The sequence below is a fragment of the Rhinoderma darwinii genome, chromosome 3, assembly GCF_050947455.1.
Source record: "Rhinoderma darwinii isolate aRhiDar2 chromosome 3, aRhiDar2.hap1, whole genome shotgun sequence".
Lineage (NCBI taxonomy): Eukaryota > Metazoa > Chordata > Amphibia > Anura > Rhinodermatidae > Rhinoderma > Rhinoderma darwinii.
Window position 1 is genome coordinate 378,053,558 of NC_134689.1, and position 25,395 is coordinate 378,078,952.

The window sequence follows — 25,395 nt, forward strand, 5'->3', positions numbered from 1 at the left end:
TGTAATGTAATTGCAGGAACTTTGTACTAAACACACGATGTTATGATGTTGCTTTGTTTATCTCCAGTTGAGTGCTTCCTTTGTACTTTATCAGAAATGCAAAAGATGTATAATACCTGTTGTATTCTCAATAAAAACTTGTCTGATTTAAAAAAAAAAAAAAAGAACCTATTGTGGCAACAGTCTCAGCGTGTCTAGCAATTTGCACGGAGAAAGAGACGGCATGCACTGTACACTGCCGTGCGTAGCCTGATAACCTGAAGGATTGCAGGAGATGGACATGAGAGCTGTTTGGGTGCTTGTCAGCACATCAAGTACAGCTCAGCACGGTGCCTTCGTTTGTAATAGCTCACTGAGCGCACATACATTGTGCAGACTCAGCGCTAGAGGTGGATGAAAGTCCCTAATCCTGGCAGATATTCTGCCACAATTGGAGGTTGAGAGCGGATATCTCGGTGAACGGAGTGTATATATATGGACAAGTCACATTGATTGTGATTAAAACACCGACGCCCTTTTCGCCGGTATTTCCAGCTTCTTCCCTAGCACCAGGGAGACCGCAAACCATTCGGTTGATATTGCTATCTGTTTTACAAGTAGATACATTTACATTTAGAAAAATGCTAATTTTTGCAAATTTTCTCTAAAGTTTGGTGTTTTTCACAAATACTGAACTTATTGATCAAATTTTTCCACTAACATAAAGTACAGTATGTCACGAGAAAATAATCTCAGAATCGCTTGGCTAGGTAAAAGTATTCCCAAGTTATTACCACATAAAGTGACACGTCAGATTTGAAAAAAAAAAAAATCGGCTGCGTCCACAAGGCCAAAACAGGCTCAGTCCTGACGTGGTTAATCATGATTTTAATTTAGGTCATAATTGCCCAGCCCAACAATGAACTCACCCATTTAAATGAATGGTAAACCATGTAATAAACGGCGATGTTGCGTCGACACGGCATATTTCTTAGCATATTTCTCAGCTATGTACAGAACAGTTCATTCTACATTACACGTGCTGGCAGGTCCTTTCCCAACACGTTGCAAATGAACATACCAACAGGTTTGTAAATAATAATAAAAAAAACTTTATTTAAAAGAAAAAACAAGTAATATTTTTACATCTGAGTGAACCACAAGATTCAGCGACATAGAAGGCAACCCTCGGTGACCAGGAAGCATATAATACTTTGCTGAAGATTGGTGAATGGTTGGTTGCGGTCCTTATTCTCCTTATTCTAGGGTACGACTTGATCAAGAATATTAAAATATGAGCAGATGAGAATACCTCGGTGTGGCATTGCACAAAACCTTCTTAAAATAAAATATCTCCCAGCTATTTGTAACCCTAAAAACAACCCAGGGCACAGTGAGGAATTAATGAGTTGGATTAATGATATAAATTCAATTAAAAGGAGTTTTCCCATATACTTCTCAGGATCAGTCCGGCCCCCACCTATGATATAAATATGGTATGTCCCATTAATATATGTCATAAGTGTCAATGGTGTCCTTTAATGCTACAGAACACCTAGAAAAATACAGAACGGTACCTTCTTCCACTGATGTTCCTGTCTTCAATCTGTTTTATCAACTTTGCCTAACATTAACCAAATCCTGGAAATTAAACGGAGTCTTACGATATCAGCAAATAAAACTTATTGATTGAATAATGAAAACAGAATTTTCCAATACATTTTCTGTATTAATTCCTCAAGGTTTTCAAGATCTCTGCTTGCTACAGTACAGCTCGTTACAATACAGTTATCAGAGTTGGGTCTTGTAATGAGCTGTGCACCTGGGTGTCCATCACATGACCAGAACTGATTTTTATCCACTGGAAGAGAACAATGAAGATTTCTATTGAATTACAGCAAGCAGAGCTCTTGAAAGCCATGAGGAACTTGTACAGAAATTAAACAAAATAATATTTTATTTGCGGAAACAAACTTTTAACATGTCAGAAGTTTTTAAAAATCGATGGGGGTCTGAGCACCGAGACCCCTACAGATTGCTAAAGCGAAGTGGCAGAAGCGCTTGGGTGAGCACTATGCCACTTTGTTTCGGATTTCCTCGGAACGATGCACGGGCTCGCTCGGCTTTCCGACAAAAGTCGATCAGAAACTATGCAGGCACAGCGCTCACCCGCACGGTTTTGTTTTAACCATAGGTGTCGGTCTCAATCCCCCACCATTCAAAACGTCTGACATGTCAAAAAGTTGTTTTTTTATAGTTTAGTTACCCTTTAAATTAGGATTTGAAAACTGGATTCAACCTTCTTGAAACAAAATATCCCCCAAGGTTATCTGGGAGGTCACAGAACCTCCAACATTTTAGAAATCGGTTACGTGGTCTAATATTTTAGGCGGGGCACAAAGAAAACACAAATATAAAAATGGACGTTAAGGTTCCCACGGAGGACTCTTTCTGCCATCAACTTCAGTTTCTACATGGTAAAGAACGTCTGCTAACGTGTGCTCAACAACCGCCTTCCAGGCCATGTCGCTCATCTGTAGGGATTTAATGGCAAATGTTTATTACTTTGCAGCCAACACATTATAAAGCCAAGAAAAAAAAATACATTAACATTTCTTAAATCCAGAATATTTGATGTCTCCATTTAACGGTTTTCCCTGAAACCCATCCCTTTATATGCTCATAAAATGGCCATTGATGGTAATGGCAGGAAATGTGATTTCTTGGAATCATTTGGCCCTGTATATAAAAACAGTCTTCTCCTGGGAGACCGTGACGTTTCCTGAGCATATCGCCCTCTTCCGCACAGGCAGCTGCTTCTCTGCAGACATACACAAGAAGGACAAAAAAAATTGACAGGTCCCCTTTAAATATTTGGCATGAAAAAAAAAAAATATCTTACTGGACGGAAAGACAGATTCTTCGGTGGATACTTGAAATGAGGTCCAAAATTGATAGAAACCTATGAAAAAAATAAAAAAGGAGCATTTTACAATGATGCACATTAAAAAAAAAAAAAAAAAAAATATAGCTGGGTATGAAATATTATTTGGAGTTTAGCTTCATGAATGTTGCCCATGTATATTATATAGAGACAGAATATACACTTACCGTGCAGCCTTTGTAGAGGGATATAGCTGGGTAATATACACCTTCAAAGACCTCTTTATAGGCAACTCCTTGACTGGCTCCATTTTTATAAAATATGATCTACAATGGGGGGGAATTAAAAGCAAAAGAAAAATCACACGGCCACATTAAAGAGAACAATAATGCTATAAAGGGGTCGTGCCATTGATTTAATTGAGAACCCGGCAGCATCGCTGGCTTCGTAGTAACGATCGCTCGTCTCCATACATAACCGATCAACGCTCCTTGTGAAAGTAGCGAGCCAGCACCGAGAACGAGCGGTCTCATTGATCGACGCTTGTTTTTACGGCCCATGTCGGGCTGCATAAATGGGCCTGTAGTCTAAGAAGGAGAACAAGGTGGAGCGAAAAAACACGTTTTCTATCTATTTTAGAAATAGGAACCTTAAATAAATACAACTTATATACTTTACACTTCAAAACGTTCCTAAACCCTTAAGTAAATATGCAACAAGCTATGCATTAAACACAATGTTATTTAGATCATATTTTTATTTTGAAGCTGGAGTTGGTACATTTCTACCAACCCAAAACTGCCCCCGACTCCACAGCCCGGATTGCCAGGGGAACTGGATTAGGAAAAGACAAGCCCTTTAAGCTTAGGTAAAATGTCCATTGTGAACTTAAAGGAAGACATATAGGACTCACCTCGCTGCCTGTGGCTTGCTTCAAGTTCTTTTCTGCTTTATCTACAAAGTCCTTCTCTTCAAAGTACAGATAACTCTTAAATTTAATCAAGGCCTGACAGGGAAGACAGAACAGCAGATATAAGATGTAGGATTTACAAGTGAGGCACCGCTCTATCCTAGAAGAGGTCTCCCTTTACCTTGTCCTTGTAAGTGTCAGGTAGAGCCAGTGCCGTCTCAGTCTCATCTGGGAGGCTGATATAAAACCCAAGTGTGTCCCCCTGTCCATAGGAATCAGAATAGTGTTTTCCTATGGACTGATGGAATTTGGTTCCTTTCTTGCTGCGCCAGGAATAGCTGAACTTGTCATAACCTAATGGGGCCTGGAGATTCCCTAAATACACAAACATAAAAAGAGGTTTATCATCGCAGTCTAACACTTTACCTTACAAGCTTCTATCATCAGGTTACTAGTAAAACAAAGCTTTAGTCATATCTGTGCATCTCTGTGAATGGAGGAAGATGCTACTTTTTAAAGAGGACCGGTCAACTCTCCTGAAATGTCAACAGCAGTTCTGGACCATCTTTTCTGAGAACCCTAAATTATTCCTCCTGGAAATGTATGCATAAATGCACTACTGAGCAACACCATTCCGCTTGACAATTGGGTATATCCCTATACAGTCTGACACTGTTCAATCAGTGCAAGACTGTATTGTCAAGGGGAATGGTAACACCCAGTTGTCATTTATTCATACATTTCCAAGAGGAGTAACAGAAGAACATAATGATGCAAAGTTCTAGGAAACAATGTTATAGCACTTATTTACTAAAACAGATGTCAGGAGAGTTCACAGGTCATCTCTAAAGAGAAATTCTGTTTCTCCCAAAACTGCACCATCTGCTTAATAAAGTACTCGTATAGTTTAAGAGAAAGTTACAAACAGCCTGGCCCTACATATGATGGCACTAGAGGGTTGTAAGTTCCCTTCCCCAACCCAGGCGTGATGAGGGTCTTCATCAAAGAATTTATGGACCTGGATCAGGGACAACAACATATAAAAAAATGTAAGGCCTCATGCACACGACGGTTGAATTAGTCCGTAATCACAGACCCATAAATTTCTATTGACCACGGACACCTTACTGTATATTTACGGGAAGGGGTCCGGGCCGTAGAAAGCCTACGCAAAAGATAGGACATGTTCTATCTTTTGCTTTTTATGGACCGTGTGCCCATACTTTGTATGGGAGCACGAGCCCAAAAATGCGGGTGGCTGGTCATGCCCATAATCACGGACCAGGATTACGGGCACGGCCGTGTGCACGGGGCCTAAAGAATAACTCAATGAGGTGTCAAAAATTAAAGATTTAAGAATGGTTTTATGTGGCATGATTCCCCAGATAATACCAAATCCCTCCTTTTAAAAAGACACACAACCACACCTAGAGCCTGAGACCAGCCCAGCCGGGCAGCTGTATCCGGCGGCATCTCATCAATAAGTATTTCAAAATACCAGGCTCCTTTTCTCACGCCGTGGGATGCCCTCACCATGGAATATCCCTTCTCTCCCAAAACAGTAAGGCGGTCATCAGAGATCTTTAATTGAGGAGCTGACAAAATAAATGAATAAAAATAATTACAATCATCCATAAACAACATATCAAGAGACTTGAATAGAACAGTAAATCAGTACAACTGTACTTTTTTTTTAATGAAATATGAAACATGAATATATTTTATAGCAATGTTTTATGGCGATACTTCAGTTCTCACCTCTGTCGTGCAAGGCGAGCAGCACCCTCTCATATAGACAGGCTCTATACAAATCTCCTGGAATAGGTTTACCAGCCCAACAGTCCAACTCTAGTTTCTCTGGGTCGGGTGCATGTGGGTCAGGCTCTGCCAAGATGTATCTGTATCCGTCTTTATTGAATGGGTGCTCTAATGGGTACCCGTGAGGAGGCAGACGTTGCGTGGCAAGCAGTGGATCACTGAAAACAAGGAATGCCAACACATTATGCACATTAAAATACACAGATTATAGGAGGCTTACTGCCACCCCTGGAGGGCCTGGACTCTAATAGTCAAATCGCTTTCTACTGAACTCACATGTGTACGGTTAGATCTATAAAAAGAAAACAAGCGCCGATAACTTGGGAACACTAGTTACGATCACAGGTAACGGAATCCGACCCCAAAAAGTTTTGCTTTTGTTGGCAGATAAGCTAAAAACCTATAATTTACATCACAAAATACATTTCTGAAATCAGCTGCCCGTTGATTTCAATGGTAAAATGCTGTTTAGTTCACCCGAGGTGTAATTTTATGCCGTGTGAACATGCCCTTCCAATGCAGAGCTAAAGCTTGAAAATCACCAAATGCATAAGACAAGTCCAGAGACATTACCTTCTGGTTCTTTTGGTTGCACTTGAGGAACTGCCATCTTGCTGCTTGCGCTTCGCTCCTCTTCCTTTTGCAGAGCTGGCTGCTGCAGACCCTAAATACAACCAAAGTCAGTAGCTTTTATTACAGTTCATTTCCACCATTCTGTTTTTACGGCCAAAATGCTGTGCGGATTAATTTCTTAAATGGTAACTAAACGTTCAAACTTCGGACATGTCATAGTGACACGTTAGAAGTTTTGATTGGTGGGGGTCCGAGCACCGAGACCCCCCACCAAATCGCTAATATGAAGCAGAAAAGCGCATGTGTGAGCGCTCAGTCGCTTCGTCCCTGTTTGGCTTTTCCCGGAAAGCCGATGTAGCGGAGTATGGGCTCATAGACTTTCTATTGAGTCCGTACACCGCTAAGTCCGGAAAAAGCCGAACAGAAACGACTGACATGCCACCATGACATGTCTGAAGTTTGTTGAACATTTAGTTACCCTTTAATAACACGAAGCCTCTTTTTTTTTTTTAACACAGAGATCCAAATTCTGATGTTTCCCTTTTACAGTTACAGGAGTTAAATACCATTTCAGCTGCATGCAGCCAACACTAGGGGACGCTAATTGAATATTGATTTACAGAGCTAGTATTGAACTCAATGGGAGCAGTATAAATCTATATGCAGTCAACTCCCCCTAGTGGTGGCTGCAGAAAAACGCTATGACTGTGTGATGGGAAGCAGTTCAGTGCCAGGCCCTCTCACCAATAGCCAAGAAATGCTCGGTCCTGAAGACCCAAAGTAGTCCAGTCGTTAAGGTGTTAAATACAAGACAATATGAGTTCTCCTACCATTTAAACCGCTTCCACTGGACACTGCGCTGCTCTGCCTCTGGTTATCATAAGCTGGGCCAATATTTCCCAAGTCCTAAAATAAAAACAGAGCAAACAGGAAAAAAAAAGACCTGATGAATACCTCTGTGGCAGATGTGAGCATGTTGTTCACCTGGAAGCTCGCATTAGACTGGAGGAGCAAAATACAACACTGAGGGTGATAGACAATCTTGAGCTGAGCTTGCTGCTCACGGAGCATGCAGTTAGTGGGGTAGAACTGGAAGGTGAAGACATAGGTCAGCAGGATCAGGCAAGTAGTTGGGTTAATTTAGTTAGGGGCAGTAGAAAGGGGTCAAAGAAAAGGAAGGCCAATCCTGTTTCTGATATTCCAAGCAAAATTGCCAGTTGGGTGATGATGCGAGGGTGTCAGTCTCAGAAATGGCAGCCCTAGTGGATACTGATCTCCCTAACAGCCGGGAGAACAGCCCAGCTAGTAGACAGCGGGATGGTAATGCAGGTAATTCTATTATCAGGAAGACGGATAGAATAATTTGTCGCCAAGACCGCCTCAACCGAATGGATTGCGGTCTCCCTGGTGCCAGGGTTTGGCATGTGGTGGAACGGGGTGGATAAATTGCTGGGAGGGGCTGGTGATGATCCAGCTATTGTGGTCCATGTCGGTACCAACTACAGAATACATGGTCGGTGGAGGAGCCTTAAGAATAATTTAAAAGAACTAGGCTACAAGCTGAAGGGAAGGACCTCCAAAGTAGTATTCTCAGGAATACTGCCTGTGCCATGCGCATCACAGAAAAGACAGCGGGAGCTCAGGGAGTTAAATGCATGGCTTAAGTCTTGGTGTAGAGGAGAAGGATTTGGGTTCCTAGAGCACTGGGCTGACTTTTCATTGGGGTACAAACTGTATTCTGCAGATGATTTGCACCTAAATGGAAGGGGGTCCGCTGTGCTGGGGGAGAGAATTCTAGCTGGGTTGGCGGAGTGTTTAAACTAGGGCTGAGGAGGGAGGTCATCGTAGAAAATAAAGGGGTAGCCAGGTTAGAGAGGGGTCAGACTATATTGGTGGGGGGAGAAACAGACAGTGGGGAGAGGACTATACAACAGGATAAGGAGATCCTTTTGTTACAAAACAGCAATGAAAATGAAAATAAAAATGCCCAAATAATCACATTTCTGATAATGAAAGTGAAAAACTGAAACGCATGTTAAAGTGTATGTTCACAAATGCCAGAAGTCTAGCAAGCAAAATGGGGGAGCTGGAGGCCGTGATACTGGAAGAAAATATAGATATAGTTGGTGTTGCTGAAACACGGCTAGACTCTGCTCATGACTGGGCTGTAAATCTACAGGGTTTGACACTTTTTCGGAAAGACAGGACAAATAGGAAAGGTGGTGGTGTATGTCTGTATGCGAGAAGCGATATGAAGGCGGTGGTGTATGTCTGTATGTGAGAAGTGATATGAAGGCGGTGGTGTATGTCTGTATGTGAGAAGTGATATGAAGGCGGTGGTGTATGTCTGTATGTGAGAAGTGATATGAAGGCGGTGGTGTATGTCTGTATGTGAGAAGCGATATGAAGGCGAGTGTGAAAGAGACATTAGAGCGTGAAGACTGTGAGGAGGTTGAAACCTTGTGGGTGGAACAAGAAAGGGAGGTAAACAGTGAAAAAATTAATTTTGGTGTAATCTATAGACCCCCCAATATAACTGAGGCGATGGAAGGTCAGCTATATAAACAGATGGGGTGGGCTGCACAGGCGGGTACTGTAGTGATAATGGGAGATTTTAATTACCGGGATATTAATTGGTGTCATGGTTCAGCTTTAACTGCAAAAGGGAGACATTTCCTCAACCTGTTGCAGGAAAATTTTATGGGCCAGTTTGTGGAAGACCCGACTAGAGGTGAAGCTCTGTTGGATCTGGTCATTTCTAATAATGCAGAGCTTGTTGGGAATGTCAATGTTCGTGAAAACCTCGGTAACCGTGATCATAATATAGTTACATTTTACCTATACTGTAAAAAACAAACACAGGCTGGGAGGGCAAAAACATTTAATTTTAAGAAGGCCAATTTCCACAGATGAGGGCGGCAATTCAGGACATAGACTGGGAAGAACTAATGTTAAATAATGGGACAAATGATAAATGGGAGATTTTCAAATCTACTTTGAGTTATTATAGTGCAAAATTTATTCCTATAGGTAACAAGTATAAACGACTAAAATTAAACCCCACATGGCTTACACCTTCTGTAAAAAGGGCAATACATGACAAAAAAAGGGCATTTGAAAAATACAAATCTGAGGGTACATCTGCAGCCTTTGTAAATTATGAAAAGGGTAATAAAATCTGTAAAAATGTAATAAAATTAGCAAAAATACAAAAATGAAAAGGCAGGTGGCCAAGGATAGTAAAACAAATCCCAAAAAATTCTTCAAGCATATAAATGCAAAAAAGCTAAGCTCTGAGCATGTAGGACCCCTAGATAGTGGTAATGGGGAGTTGGTCACAGAGGAACAAGAAAAGGCAGTTACTAAATGGGTTCTTTAGCTCTGTATATACAACAGAAGAAAGAGCAGCTGATGTAGCCGGGGCCAGTGCTGTTAATATATCAGTTGAAATACTGAATTGGATGAATGTAGAGATGGTCCAAGCTAAATTAAATAAATGAACAAAACCCTGGGACCAGATGGGATACACCCTAGAGTTCTTAAAGAGCTTAGTTCAGTTATTTCTGTCCCCCTCTCCATAATATTCAGAGATTCTCTTGTGACTGGTATAGTGCCAAGGGACTGGCGCAGGGCGTGGTGCCTATTTTCAAAAAAGGGCTCTAGGTCTTCGCCGGGTAATTATAGACCAGTAAGCTTAACATCCAACGTGGGGAAAATGTTTGAGGGGCTATTGAGGGACTATATACAGAATTATGTGACAAAAAATAGTATTATAAAAGTGACAGCCAGCACGGTTTTACTAAGGACAGAAGTTGTCAAACTAACCTGATCTGTTTTTATGAAGAGGTGAGCAGAAGTCTAGACAGAGGGGCCGCTGTGGATTTAGTGTTTTTGGACTTTGCAACGGCATTTGACACTGTCCCTCATAGACGTCTAATGGGTAAATTAAGGACTATAAGTTTAGAAAGTATAGTTTGTAATTGGATTGAGAATTGGCTCAAGGACCGTATCCAGAGAGTTGTGGTCAATGATTCCTACTCTGAATGGTCCCCGGTTATAAGTGGTGTACCCCAGGGTTCAGTGCTGGGACCACTATTATTCAACTTATTTATTAATGATATAGAGGATGGGATTAATAGCACTATTTCTATTTTTGCAGATTACACCAAGCTATGTAATATAGTTCAGTCTATGGAAGATGTTCATGAATTGCAGGCAGATTTAAACAAACTAAGTGTTTGGGCGTCCACTTGGCAAATGAAGTTTAATGTAGATAAATGTAAAGATATGCACCTGGGTGCGAACAACCTGCAGGCATCATATGTCCTAGGGGAGCTACACTGGGGGAGTCTCTTGTTGAGAAGGATCTGGGTGTACTTGTAAATCATAAACTAAATTTCAGCATGCAGTGTCAATCAGCTGCTTCAAAGGCCAGCAGGATATTGTTGTGTATTAACAGAGTCATGGACTCGCGGGACAGGGATATAATATGACCACTTTACAAAGCATTAGTGAGGCCTCATCTAGAATCTGCAGTTCAGTTCTGGGCTCCAGTTCATAGAAAGGATGCCCTGGAGTTGGAAAAAGTACAAAGAAAAGAAACTAAGCTAATAAGGGGCATGGAGAATCTAAGTTATGAGGAAAGATTAAAAGAATTAAACCTATTTAGCATTAAAAAAAAGACGACTAAGGGGGGACATGATTAACTTATATAAATATATTAATGGCACATACAAAAAATATGGTGAAATCCTGTTCCTTGTAAAACCCCCTCAAAAAACAAGGGGGCACTCCCTCCGTCTGGAGAAAAAAAGGTTCAAGCTGCAGAGGCGACAAGCCTTCTTTACTGTGAGAACGGTGAATCTATGGAATAGTCACCGCAGGAGCTGGTCACAGCAGGGACAGTGGATGGCTTTAAAAAAGACTTAGATAATTTCCTAGAACTAAAAAGTATCAGCTCCTATGTGTAGACATTTTTACCTTCCCTTTTCCCGTCCCTTGGTTGAACGTGATGGACATGTGTCTTTTTTCAGCCGTACTAATTATGTAATCCAATGTGAAAAGGAGACTTTATTAACCCTGTTTCTAAGTGCAAAATCGGCGGAAGCTCAAATCACCAACGATCATCGGATCTCAGCGTGGAGAGCTGTGGCAGCCACAGTATTAAGAGTGCAGTCACATATGGCAGATTTTGTTGCAGAGATTTCTTCCATTCATCAGAACGAATTTTGCAGAAATCCATGGATTTTCAGTCACAGGGCATTGCCTTCATGGGATAACCCCCTTTAATAGACAAATGGGGAAAATGACAGATGTTAACTTTAGTCACCTGGTCGAGTAGCCCAAATTTTGGATAATCCTCCTCTGGATCCTTGCTGCCTGGATCTGGATGTTCTTTCACTAAAAACACGTCCCGTTCTTTAGTCTTAAATTAAATTAAAAATAAATTGCCACATAAAATAATGACTAGTCAATACATTAGAAGTTGTAGGTAATGTACATAGAAACAACCCCTATCCATCCCTCCCATATACACAGCATCAGTGACTGATCGGCCCTGTTCACACAGTTTTTTTTTGCAGGCAGCAAATTCTGCCTGGAAAAATCATCTCTGGCTTTTTTGAAGTGGTTTTGCAAAACACGCGATTTTTGCTGCGATTTTTTTAAGCTCTCTCTCGACAGAGGAAATAACCGCTAGCATTTTATTGCCAAAAGCCGCATAAAAAATAAAAATAAATAAATAAAAAAAAAGCTGTTTATATCCATCTCCCATTGATTTCAATTGGGTTTTTGAGGCGGAAAATGCCTCAAGATAGGGCATGTCACTTCTTTTTCAAGAAAAAACGCTCGCAGGAAAAAAAAAAAGGCCCCCCATCTCCCATTGACATCACTAGGGGAGCCGTTTTTCATTGACTCTATAGAAAACAGCTCCAAAAACGGCCGTAAAAACGCAGTGAAAATTGCGAGTGGCTTAAAAAACTTCTGAAAGTCAGGAGCCGTTTTCCCTTGAAAAGAGCTCCGTATTTTCAGAAGTTTTTGAGTTTGTGTGTGAACATACCCCGACAGAAGATTGATGGGACTGTATTCTTTATAGTGCACAGGATTGACACTTACCATAGTCTTCACTATACTGTTCGGCCAGGACATTTTCCCAGGCCGTTGTCGAGTAGTCAGACTCTCCCAGTACTTATCAATAAATGGTATTATATCCTGCAGCAGACAGGAAGCAGGAGGAAAATTAAGACACAAATCAGTATGTAAACTTATATAGCTGGGAATCATGTACCAGAAGAGTTAATGAATATCTTCTCCATTCACACGCAAAGATTCTCCCCTTGAAATCTATATGTACTTTATCTGTCATCTGATCTAACAGCTGATTGCCGCGCAACTGTTATCGGAGCTCTCACAATGCACTGCTCTCCGGACAAGATCAGATTATACTCCAATAGACTGGAGAAGGAAACAGAATAGACTAAAACAAAAGAAGTAAAGCAAAGGTGGTGTAAAGATATTAAACATGGCCCTAAATCACGGGATGGGGAGTGGGGATATAGACCAATGCTGATACCAGCAATAGCTGTGGGGATGGCGATGTAAAGGGATCAGTAAAAACATAAAATACAACATAATCCTCCATCATACATGAGTCTTTTCAACAGAGGAGATTAACCCTACATAGGGAAAAAGAACATTCAGAAATGTAAATGTCACCTTGTCTTTGGAAAACATAGTCTTAGGATGTTCATCCTGGTTTCGGGAATGCCACGTTAAGTTAGCCAAAGTGGTAAGACACATTTCCTTCAAGTCTACAATACAAGAACGTGATGAATATAATTATTAATTCTCCTTGTGACTTCTTGTTGCAAAATAAAACAAACAAGAGGTTTAAAAAATGTTGCGACAACCTAAAAAACAAGGGGGGGGGGTGGGGGGGGGTGGAGATTGAACAATGTTTCAATGCGAGTTTTCCGGCGTAGAAATTTTGCAAACTGCCCAAAACCTGCAAAAATAGTGACTTTTTGAGTCGTTTCCACCGCTCACTTTCCATAGAAGTGGGCAGAGCTTAGAAAAAGGGGCATGGCCACCCGTGGCCTGACACATTTACTATAATTTCCAGCAGAAGCTGGCGTAAAATTACAACGGAAACCTATGCCAGCTCTTGGCTGTTGTAGATTTCAGTTAGTGGCGCATGAGCATCTAAAAATGCCGCAAATTTTTTGTGAGGTGTGTGCCTCTTAATAAACTTGTCGCATCTTACTCCAGCTTGTTTGACAGTCCTAATAAATCTCCCCAATAGGACTCTTCTATGTGGATGTCTGCAATCCGGAGAAACAGGTCGTAGAGTCAGAAATAACCCGTATGATCCTACTGTTCCCTGGGATGAGCGGCACCTAGCTGACATTTATTACCATTTCCAATTTGAGCAGCCAGCACAGGCATGTTTTTAGTGGATTTGAGTGAAGAAAATGGAATGTCTATGGCCAGCCCAAACCTTGTGCAGGTGATCTGAAACAAATGTTCAGTAGGAGGACGCAACATGTCCGCACATCACAAAGAGAGCCCAATTCTATCAATGGCCACATTGTAAGGCTTCATTTCTCCAGTGGTCACGCTGCAGGGAAAATGAACACTTGCTGCCCTCATAATTTACACCTGAACGATGGAAATTCCAGCAACGGGACACCCCTGTGACAGCTTATTGTAAGTTGACAAAAATAATTTATTTTTTTCTGAGCACAAAACATCTCCCTGTACGGTACTTCCCCATCCCCCACACAGTTCGACAGTCGGGATCACACATGATAAGATTAATGAAGATGGATGCCCTTTGGCGTCCGTTTTAAGAATGAGCAGGATCCATCATAGTGACCTAGCTCAATATTCGTCAAGTCGTGGAGAGTCTTGAATTCTTCTTAGATTACATTTTGGCCTGCGTTATTTATTTCTGTTACTTATGTAGCGCCAACATATATCGCAGCACTTACTGTCAGCATTGGGGCTCACAATCTAAATTCCCTTTCGGTATGTTTTTGGGGTGTGGGAGGAAACCGGAGTACCTGGAGGAAACCCACGCAAACACGGGGAGAACACACAAACTGCATGCAGATGTGGTCTTTGGTTGGATTTGAACCTAGGACCCCAGCGCTGCAATGTCTAGAAAGCAGAGATCCTATAGATCTGTATGCCCTAATGCAGCATATGTGACATTTTACAGGGTGATGGATGGATGCATTTATTATTTCGGACTTACTGGCTTGCTTTCTCAGAAAGTATGTGTTTCCGCTGTGATGGCACACGTTACAATGGAAGCTGTAATTGGTCATAAATGGAAGACATAGCCTGAAAAAAAAAAAAGAGAAAAAGAAGTGATGGTCCATAATACATGTATCCATAGTACTCAGTCATCCTAGATATAAATTGGCTTAAAGTGACATACGTGGAATCTATGCCAAATGTTTCTGCTCCAAACCACTTCAGACAGATGCCGCACTGTAGCTCAATCTCACCAAGCTGGCGGCCATTTTCTTCATCCACCGAGCCGGTTTGGTTGTCCATCGCTTCGCCTTCTGCTGTGGAGTCCTAGAAGAGGCATGTACAATCTCAACTAGGAAATATGGTCTGTTCAAATTGTCCATGGCATGGTCACCTTCCATATAAGAGGCCCGCCAGCACCTCCGCTCTGCACAGTGCTGAAGATGATAGAGGAGGACTGGTAGGAGAGACAATATAGGAGATTCACCAAAACAAGTGCAAATCAAAAGTGGAATGGTTATCCATAGCAACCAATCAGGTTGCTGCTTTCAATTGCCAAAAGGGCCTCTGAAAAATGAGAGATGTAATTTGATTGGTTGCTATAGACAACTGCTTCACTTTTTTTGAGAAATCTCCCCCAATTTTTGCATCAAACTCTAACTCCACCCAAATGTCCATATAAGGTGTATATGGACATAATAGAGGTAGGTGGACGGGCCCCTGCTAAGGACCCCCTCTATTAGCCAGAGCGAGAGAATAAGTCTGGGGCTACACGACCAAAGATCACTTTCACACTGCCTGCATCACAGTACTAAAAGTGAATGTGGTCGCTGCTTGACATCACAGTTGCAGCAATATAGGAAAGGGTTCTTTACAGTTAGAGTAGTTAAACTATGAAATGCCCTTGTCAGGGATCATTACAATGTATATTGTTTGCAAAAATATTATCCTCACATATATGTGTATATATATCAGTATATTGCACAAAGAACTGGAATGTAACAAAATGGAGCATGTATCAGGGACACGCCTATGGAGACACCGCCCCTGGAATGCAAGAGGAGTGTACAGAAGAACTTACAGCTGAGGAGCCAATGGGGCTTAAGAACGTCCCAAATCTCTAGGGAGGAGTTTGTGTTCTTTTCTTTGTTCAATAAAAGTTTAGTACTTACTTCCTCCCTCACTGAGGGAGGATGTCTACCACCATTCGTCTGTCTGGTATATATCTTCCATGCATGCCCTCAGTTTCCAATTTAAAGAGGTGGCTATTCGGTGTGAAATAACAGGGAAAAGGAAGTTTACCCTGACACCCTAACCCAGGGGTGGGCAAACTTTTTGACTCGCGGGCCACAATGGGTTCTAAAATTTGACAGAGGGGCCGGGCCAGGAGCATTTGGAGGGAGTGTTTGGGCCGGATATACTAAAGCATTAAATGTAGTGTGTGCAAACCTCATAGCACAGTAAGAACACTACAACCCAATTTATTAACTGTCTTTCAAATGTGAAAAATAGCCCTTATCAGTTAATAAATTTGTCTCAAGGAATATGCAAGATATGGCATTTACATACTATTTCGCAGATACTGGGAGGAGGAAATGTAAATAGATTAAAATAACATACGCACTGTGATTTATCAAGAAAAAAGTTCTGTTGACTCTGTAAATTAGCTGCCAACCTCTGAGCAGTAGCCGCCCGTTCTTGTGTTGACTGCTTGCTAGCATAGTTTGCATGCTTCGTGGCAAAGTGACGGCTGATATTGTACTCTTTGAAAACCGAAGGGCTTAATGGTGACGTGAAACGAAGTGAAAATTAAAGTGAAATAAAGAGAAATACGCGCCCCATTAACCCCTTAATGACCGGGCCATTTTGCACGTTAATGACCAAGGATTATTTTTTGTTTTTCCACGGTCGCATTCCAAGAGTCGTAACTCTTTTTTTATTCCGTCGACATAGCCGTATAAGGGCTTGTTTTTTCCGGGACGAGTTGTATTTTGTAATTTTACCATTTTTAGATGCTTACAATATATTGATTAACTTTTATTAACTTTATTTTAGGAGAGAATTGAAAATAAGCAGCTATTCCAGCATTAATTTTCACGTTATAAATTTATGCCCTTTACTATGCAGCATAAATAACATGTTACCTTTATTCTACGGGTCGGCACGATTACGAGGATACCAAATATGTAAAGGTTTTATATGTTTTCCTATGTTTGCACAATAAAAAGCCTTTTAGAAAAAAATTACTTGTTTTTGCATCGCCGCGTTCCAAGAGCCGTCATTTTTTTATTTTTCCGTCGATGTGACCGTATGTGGGCTTGATTTTTGCGGGCCAATGCGTAGTTTTCATTAGTACTATTTTGGGGTACATAGGACTTATAGATTAACTTTTATTTTATTTTTTATGGGGGGAATGGGAGAAAAGAGAGAATTTTGCCGTTGTTTTTTGCGGGTTTTTTGGACGCCGTACATCCGGCGGTTTCATTAATGTGTTCATTTTATTGGTTAAGTCGTTACGATCGCGGGGATACCATATATGTGTATGTGTGATTTGTTTTGACACTTTTACTGAATAAAACCACTTTTTGGGCAAAAAAAGTAGTTTTATTTGATTTTGACTGTAATTATTTTATTTTTTTTCAACAAACTTTATTTAACTGATTGACATTTTTTTTTTAAGTGCCACCAGGGGACTTCACTATGCGATGTGCCGATCGCATATATAATGCTTTGGTATACTTAGTATACCAAAGCATTATTGCCTGTCAGTGTAAAACTGACAGGCAACCTGTTAGGTCATGCCTCCGGCATCGCCAAACAGGCAGTTGCGGAAGACAGACCTGGGGGTCTTTGTTAGACCCCCGGCTGTCATGGAAACCCGAAGGCGACCCGCGATTTGTTTGCGGGGGCGCCGATCGGGTGACAGAGGGAGCTCCCTCCCTCTGTCAAACACATTAGATGCTGCTGTCACTATTGACAGCGGCATTTAAAGGGTTAAACTGCCGGAATCGGAGCGTGCTTCGATTCCGGCAGTTGCAGCAGGAGCCAGGCTGTGTATAACAGCCGTGCTCCTGCCGCTGATCGCGTGGGTACACTGGCAGTACCCGCGCCATCACAGGACGGATATATCCGTCCTCCTGCGCGAACTAGCAGCTGCTGAGGACGGATATATCCGTCCTTCGGCGTTAAGGAGTTAACAACGGTCAATGTGCGCCATCTATTGGGAAAACGTGGGCATTGCAGGGAAAGGGGAAAAAAAAGGAGGTTTTTACTATGATTTGGACAAGTTCGGCGGGCCGGATTAAAAAGCCTAACGGGCCGTATGTGGCCCGCGGGCCGTAGTTTGCCCATGTCTGCCCTAACCCAAGAGGTAGTGATGGCAGATGCTATGTCAGCATTTAAAAAAGGGCTAGATGATTATTTACTGACGAATAGCATTGAGGGTTATTTATTTATGTTACTTATATAGCGCCAACATATTCCGCAGCGCTGCACAGGTCCGCACTTAATGTCCCCATTACGGGCAAACATTGGGGCTCACAATCTAAATTCCCTATTGATATGTTTTTGGGGTGTGGGGGAAACCAGAGTACCCGGAGGAAACCCTCGCAATAGAAACTCCACGTAGATGTTGTCCTTTGTTGGATTTGAACCCAGGACTCCAGCGCTGCAAGGCAACAGTGCTAACCACCGAGCTGGGCTATAATTAATCCATCAATGAAAGACGTGCAAGTGATTGAGAAAGGTTGAACTTGATGGACCGGTGTCTGTTTGTCAACCTCGGTAACTATGCAAAGAATCCAAACCCCATTGGACTTCTTGCAATTGTGGTGTTGCGGTAACTGACGGGTCGCAAAGCAACCACATTCACCAACATTAGCAGCGTGAGACAGCGATTTTGGCCATGCCACCTATATTGTGGCCAAAGTCACAACGTAGCCCTAGCCTGAAGGGGGTTATGTGGGGACCGAGAATTATTAGCGGTGTAGTCCCTGCAATATGTGAGTACACTCGCTAATATACATTCCGGTCCCCCATCGTGCCGATTAGGAGATCCCCTGCCAGCGCTATAAAAAAAAATCTATTCAAATCTCATAATCAGCGCGACGGGGGACCAGAATGTATATTAGCGAGGTACTCACATACTGCAGGGAGTACACTGCTAATACTTTTCGGTCCCCACATAACCCCTTTAAATATTTACCCATTGTCGACCCCTTGATCAGCTTATTGTCAGAAAAGTATGTATGTATGTATGTATGTATATACACATACACAGTTTCCAACATACTTTCTGCATATTTACCTCAAGGTTTTCAAGATCTCTGCATGGTGTCATTCAATAGAAACCCTCTTGGTTTACTTCCAGTGTATAAACATCTGTTCTGGTCAAGTGCACGACTCGTTACAAGACACAACTCTGATAACTGTATTGTAACGAGCCATGCCACTGTGTGTCCATCACATGACCAGAACAGATTTCCATCCACTGGAAGTAAACACTGATTGTTCCTATTGAACAACAAGCAGAGATCTTAATGGAACAACCTTCAGTCAAAACCATAGCTACATAATGTAATTATTCATTAGCGAGTGAGACCTTGTAAAAATGTCTCGGCTATGCTGATAACTCAGAGTGGTGCTTAGTAATAAGTGACATGGCCGCCTGGTTACAACGCTGCAGCTAGCATAGCTTATGTAGATCCAGTCTAGTCATCTGCATTGAGATGAAGGGCTAGATCCGGGTATTAATACCCACCTTTAGGACTTCCAGTTATGGTTGTTTGGAGGAGGAAGGCGGCAGTCAGGATATTTTATTGTGGAATTTACTTATGGTGGAGGAGAGGCGCCAATGCGCAGGGGACATTGTCCCTCATCCATTAGGTCGGGTTCCCACGGGACAGTTACGCTGCGCAAAAATCATGCAGCGTGTCCGACCTGGAAGCCGCAGAACATTCTGACCGAAAAAGATCAAACCACATTGTGATGCGTTTTTACGGACAGATTTTCCACTTCGGAAAGCAGCTGTAAAAAAAGCTCATACTTACCTAGGCCGTTGTTATTGCAACGTGTCCCTCCAGTGCAGTCCGGCATCCCTGGATGACGCTGCAGCCCATGTGACCGCTGCAGCCTGTGCTTGGCTGGAACGTCATCCAGGCTGGCCTCCTGACGTTTCATCCCATGTGACCGCCACTACAGCCTGTCAATGGCTGCAGCGGTCACATGGGATGCAACGTCATCGCAGGAGGCCAGACTTGGCGCAGAAACACAGACTTCTGGGTAAGTATGTTTTCTTTTAATTTTTCCATAGTTGTGAATTTTGTGTCTTAATCGCTGCGATTACGCCGCAAAAGTCGCAACACTTGGCTTTCTGCTGCGGGATTTGCATGCCTATGAAATTCAAAGGGGAAAACCCGCAACGGAAAATCAACTAAAACGCAGCATAAATTTACATGCTGCGGAATTCAATTCCACACCACAGGTCATTTTTTTCCGCAGTGTGGTCATGAGATTTTCTAAATCCCACCCACTATGCTGCTACTGTAAATGCTGCGGAATTCCTGCACGGAACTCCTTCCTTATGTGGTTTTTAACGTGTGAAAAAAAGTTGCAAATTCAAGCAAGCAGCATTAAAATTTGCCGTGCCCGGCATTTTTTTAAAAACGGGTCCTTGCTTTAAAAACAGAGCGGGGCCACCACACGATGACAGATTTTTCTAGTTTTAGGCCTCATTTACACGAGCGTAATATACGCGCGTGCGACGCGCGTGCTTTTCACGCGCGTCGTACTCACCTATATTACTCTATGGGGCAGTGCAGACGATGCGTGAATTTTGCGCAGCGCGAGTGCGTTGCGTAAAACTCACGACATGTTCTATAATCGTGCGTTTTTCGCGCATCACGCACCCATTGAAGTCAATGGGTGCGTGAAAACCATGAAGGTCGCACGGAAGCACTTCCGTGCGAACTGCGTGATTCGCGCAAGAGTTGTCAAACTGAATGTAAACAGAAAAGCACCACCTGCTTTTCTGTTTACAAACATCCGAACGGAGTGTCTTAGACATGAGCGAACCGAACTTTACCGGGTTCGGCCGAACTCGTTTTGACCGAACCCGGCAGGAGACAGTCAATGTGCAGGGTGATGAAAGAGTTAAACTGGTTCAGCACCCTGGACAGTGACTTCCGATTCCAATATACGTGAACGTGTAAAAAAAAAAAAAAAAAAGTTCTGACTTACCGATAACTCCCGGCTTCTTCCTCCAGTCTGACCTCCCAGGATGACAATTCAGTCCAAGTGACAGCTGCAGCCAATCACAAGCCAAGCACAGGCTGCAGCGGTCACATGGACTGCTGCGTCATCCAGGGAGGTGGGGCCAGATGTCAAGAGAGGCGCGTCACCAAGGACGCGTCACCAAGGCAACGGCTGGGAAGTTCTCGGTAAGTACGAACCTCTTTTTTTTTTTAAACAGGTTACTCGATATGGTGATCGGAATGCACTGTTGAGGGTGCTGAAAGAGTTACTGCCGATCAGTTAACTCTTTCAGCACCATGGACAGTGACTGACGTCGACTAGCCTCATCTCTATGATGGAGGCTGCGCGAAAATCACGCAGCCGCGCATGATACACGGATGACACACGGAGCTGTCAAGTGCCTTTTGCGCACGCAAAACGCTGCGTTTTTTTGCGCGCGCAAAACGCACACGCTCGTGTAAATGAGGCCTTATGCCAGAAAGTGGCGTAATCTCTAGCGGAAATCGACGGCACTTGGAACTGCCGTGAATTTCTTTGTCAGTCGCACGGACAGCACAAGATGCGACTAATTTGCTAGTAGCCAACAAAATGATTCACATCTTAAATGTTACAGGCTACTGACTAAGGCTCAGTTCACACCCGCATTGGGGTCCTGTTCTGACGGAAAGCTCAGACGGAACATCAGAACGGGACCCTGTACAGACACAGCTTGCGTCAAAACGACGGATCCGGTGCACAACAGAGACAAACGGAAACCATGGGCACCGGATCTGTCACTATTGAAATCAATGGTGAAGGAAACGGAAACCTCTGGTTTCCGTTCGTGTCAGTTCAGGGTCCCGTTCTGACGGAAACCTCCGACAGGAACGTCAGAACGGGACCAAAAAGCAGATGTGAACAGAGCCTAAGACTCGTCTATAAAACCCCAGTCTCTATTACACGTGGGCCATTATGTTTCCATGCTGGACTTTATATATATATATATATATATATATATATATATCCAAGACACAGATGGTAAATAGGAACACATTGCAGAGTATGAACCCCTCCATAGGACTACGTACCAAAGCGTCCTTTTCGTTGGAAGACTCGGTATCCAGCGCAGCTGCTGAACTCAGATGTATGGAGTCACTGCAATGAAATGAGATGGAAATAATGCAGTCAGGACACGGCACAGGACAAATGTTTACCGCTCTAGTGTTCCCTACCAGGTAAGGATGCAATGGACGGGCATCAGACAAGCGTGCACGTGGCTCATGCGAAAGGGCACGTGCTTGGCTCCATACTACAGAGGTCTTAGAACTACGTACAGGCTCTGTATGTATAGACATACATACTTGGGGTGAATACCTCTGTACATTCGGAGTCTGATGAAGCGTGCCACAAGTTTTTTTTCCAGTGGATTTTTATAGAATGAGGCAGAAAAGAATCAGTACGAACCAGAGGAATATAGAGGCCTTATGTACCGCTGTGGCAGCCCTATTACAATACTGGGCTGTAATACCGACACGCGCATGAGCCGTAAAGTGACTTACAAGGATGATATTTAGGGGTATGTTCACACGGTATAAGTCTGAGGCAGAAAAATCGGAATCCGGGCATTTGTGGAGCGAATCTTCAAAGCGTTTTTGGTGTTTGCATGCAGATTTTGCGGCGTATTTGAAGGCGTTTTTTTTGTAGTATCACTGGAAAAGCAGGTCCAAAAACGCCTCAAGTAGTGATGTCGCTTCTTTTTAACGAGGCGATTTTTTTAAATTCAGCAGCGTCATATGAACTGAACCGTGTATTTCCCATTGGAATGAATAGGAAGCGGTTTTCAGGACGATTTTAGAGAAAATACGAGCGTTTTACGCTCCAAAATACGCCTGAAAATAAGCCGTGTGAACATACCCTTGTACTCAGCCCTGATATTTTATTATTTTTCAAGTGTCACTAGTAACTAATCGATGCGATTACAGCGGTAGTCGTGGCGATGGATGTCACGTGACTTTAGGCTGCCTGCACAGACCGCAGTCACGCGCGCCGTACTTGCATTGTATGTTACGCTGCAGGAAAATTTGAAATGTAAACAGATGGGAAAATATTCCGCAATACAAGAACTAGAGAAATCGGTCCGATTTGCTGAATATTTTTCCCATTGACATACATTGTCGTTTTTTTGCAGCGTACATTTACGCTACGGAAACACAAGGCACATACGCCACGTGTGACTGCACCCTAAGCCCTCATGCACACAAACGTATTTTTTTTACTCCCGTAAATACGGGTACTTTGTCACACGTATTCCACAAGTATTTACAGACCCGTTTTCTCTGCAAAATTGTACTGCACTAATCAGCAGCCCCTTCTCTCTATCAGTGCTGGATAGAGAGAAGGGGCAGCCGTTTCGGGCAGAGTTTCTGCAGCGATTGTAAGTAAAAGAAGTTCATACGTACCCCGGCCGTTGTCTTGGTGACGCGTCCCTCTTTTGACATCCAGTCCGACCTCCCAGGATGACGCGGCAGTCCATGTGACCACTGCATCCTGTGATTGGCTGCAGCGGTCACATGGGATGAAACGCCATCCCGGGGGGCCGGACTGGAGGAAGGATCAGGTAAGTTAACTTTTAGTACTTTTAACTCCAGCGGTAGTCACTGTCCCTCCCGGGAGCTGAAAGAGTTACTGCCGATCAGTTAACTCTTTCAGCACCCTGGACAGTGACTATCCCCTGATGTCACCTAGCAACGCTCCCGTAATTACGGGAGCCCCATAGACTTCTATGGGCTGCCCGTGCCGTAATTACGGCCTGAAATAGGACATGTTCCATATTTTTCAACAGCACGGGCACCTTCCCGTACGCAAACGGGAAGGTACCTGTGGCCAATAGAAGTCTATGGGCCCGTAATTACGGCCGTTTTTACGTTCGTGTGCATGAGGCCTTACACATTTTATGGTCGGTCGATTACACAGAAAGTGGTCAGTGAATAGAAACTTTTATGCCTGATGAAGACGCCAGTTCGGCGTCGAAACGCGTTGCAATAAAGCACCTATTTAAACTAAGGAAGAGACTACTCGTTTCTCCATTGTACCTGGTCTACTCAGCAGCGCCAATATAGATCCCCTCTTTTTCTACATTTATCCACTATACACCAACGGTACCTCTGGTCACCGGTCCGGATCTGGCAGCAGCACCTGTGGACTCTGTTTCCTCGGGCATTACCTATGGCTTTCTGGTGAGCATGGTATCTTCTTTCCTCCATTAGCCTATCCTAACCTACTTCACTATGTGGCGCCGTGGTTTTTTCTCTATTTGTTACATCTAGGGGCTGAAATTGTCACCTCTAGGGGTTTGCTATAATAGCATCCAGTGTAAATAATCCTATGTAAGCTAAATAAACTAGGGCACAAATCTCTCCAGCAATGGATCAGTATCTTTAGGTCACATAGGATTGCCTAGACTAGATACAATTGTAACAAACTCTCAATATTAAGTCTGTGAAGATTTTCAGCCTCTGGGTGTAAATAGGAATGATTTGCATTCATTGGCCGCAAGCAGAGATCTTGAAAATGGTGCAGAATTGTGGCAGAAAGTATATTAGAAAGCTGCAGAACTTAACTGTACAGTTATTATGCTCCATTTACATAACCCTTTAAACGCTGGAAATACAATCGGAGGTACTGGCGCCCAGCTGGCAATGAATGGGCAGAGACCCCGCCTAGAAGAACAGAGCTCTGGGTCCGACAGCTTGTCACTATTGTTGCATAGGGGATATCAGGAGCAGCACACAGGACACCCACATAACGCAACGTCTCAATCATTAACACGACTCACCCCGCAAAAATTATAAACACCCCTCTCTGCCACACCCTTTCTCACCCGCTCCGGTTGTCCCCGCCCCCAGTCGGGCTAGAGCCGGATCTTGCTGCTCCTCCTCCCGCCTCTACACACTCCTTCTCCGCCACCGACGCCATCTTCATACACAAAAACCACGTGTCCGCCGTCCTGGGAGGGGCGAGAGGCGGGGCTCAGCCGAGCCTGCGCAGATCGCAAGAGTGAGGTTTCCGCCATGTTAGGTAAGGGACAGGTTGATGTTTTCCCATAGTCAGAGTAAAGCGCGGGAAAAATAATATGTTCCAGGAATTGTACTGAAGAATAAAGCAGAATATACTTTTCACCTGGTATTTGTAGGTTATGCCCACTGTGAAGGGAGTGGTAAATGATGGAGGAGTACTGGTTCTTAATATAAAAAATAAAAAGTAAAGCTCCTTCTTTGTTATATCTGTTTCTAGGAAAGCTGGGTGATTGCGAATGTGGCCCAGCCGCTACCTGCATTGCATAATAAGACAGTGTGTACAGGCCGGTTACTTCTTATTTGGACTGGATACTCCTCATATTCCAGGCTGCACAGCCCTAGATATGTCAGCAGCGTCAGGACTATGTCAAGTGTGAGATTGGCGCTGGTGGGAGATTGCAGCAGATACAGACTCAGGCAAAAAACACTTCAATAAATGTACCCTAAGGCCACATGCACACGATGCAGAATTTCATATGGAATTTCCGCATCCAAACCGCAGTGTAAAAGCCGAGTTCACGCCTGACAGCCGATTATGAAGTATCTACTACGCATGTGCCGATTATGAAGCAGAGCCGAACTCTCGTGTTCAGGAGGATACGGGGTCAGGTGTGAACTTGGCTTTTAGGGTATGTGCACACACAAAATAAAAAACTTCTGAAAATACG

At 43.1% G+C, this 25,395-nt stretch overlaps 1 protein-coding gene across 2 annotated transcripts; it reads right to left on the minus strand.

Moving 5' to 3' along the window:
• Nucleotides 1-1,067: 1,067 nt before the first annotated feature.
• Nucleotides 1,068-24,663, minus strand: ASH2L (ASH2 like, histone lysine methyltransferase complex subunit). Of its 2 annotated transcripts, none has more exons than XM_075858809.1 (16): nt 24,532-24,663; nt 21,740-21,806; nt 14,605-14,747; nt 14,419-14,507; nt 12,879-12,973; nt 12,279-12,374; nt 11,494-11,589; nt 6,995-7,070; nt 6,165-6,255; nt 5,532-5,749; nt 5,201-5,368; nt 3,955-4,148; nt 3,777-3,869; nt 3,091-3,189; nt 2,882-2,941; nt 1,068-2,513 (listed from the first exon to the last, which is right to left on the minus strand). In XM_075858809.1, the coding sequence occupies exons 1-16, from the start codon at nt 24,630-24,632 to the stop codon at nt 2,406-2,408; spliced, it is 1,794 nt and encodes a 597-aa protein (XP_075714924.1). In that variant the 5' UTR covers nt 24,633-24,663; the 3' UTR covers nt 1,068-2,405. The 2 variants fall into 2 exon arrangements, with proteins under 2 accessions (XP_075714924.1, XP_075714925.1); XM_075858810.1 differs by lacking the exon at nt 24,532-24,663 and adding an exon at nt 24,272-24,294.
• Between the last annotated feature and the right edge of the window lie 732 nt (nt 24,664-25,395).

What these genes read in the sequence shown, in the direction of transcription:
- ASH2L (XM_075858809.1), bottom strand. Translation starts at nt 24,632, where the DNA reads ATGAAGATGGCGTCGGTGGCGGAGAAGGAGTGTGTAGAGGCGGGAGGA. An exon ending in CAGTGGAAGCGGTTTAAATG is followed by an intron (nt 6,256 to 6,994) that starts GTAGGAGAACTC and finishes GGTTGTATTTAG; the next exon opens with GGTCTGCAGCAGCCAGCTCT. An exon ending in GCAACCAAAAGAACCAGAAG is followed by an intron (nt 5,750 to 6,164) that starts GTAATGTCTCTG and finishes CCTTGTTTTCAG; the next exon opens with TGATCCACTGCTTGCCACGC.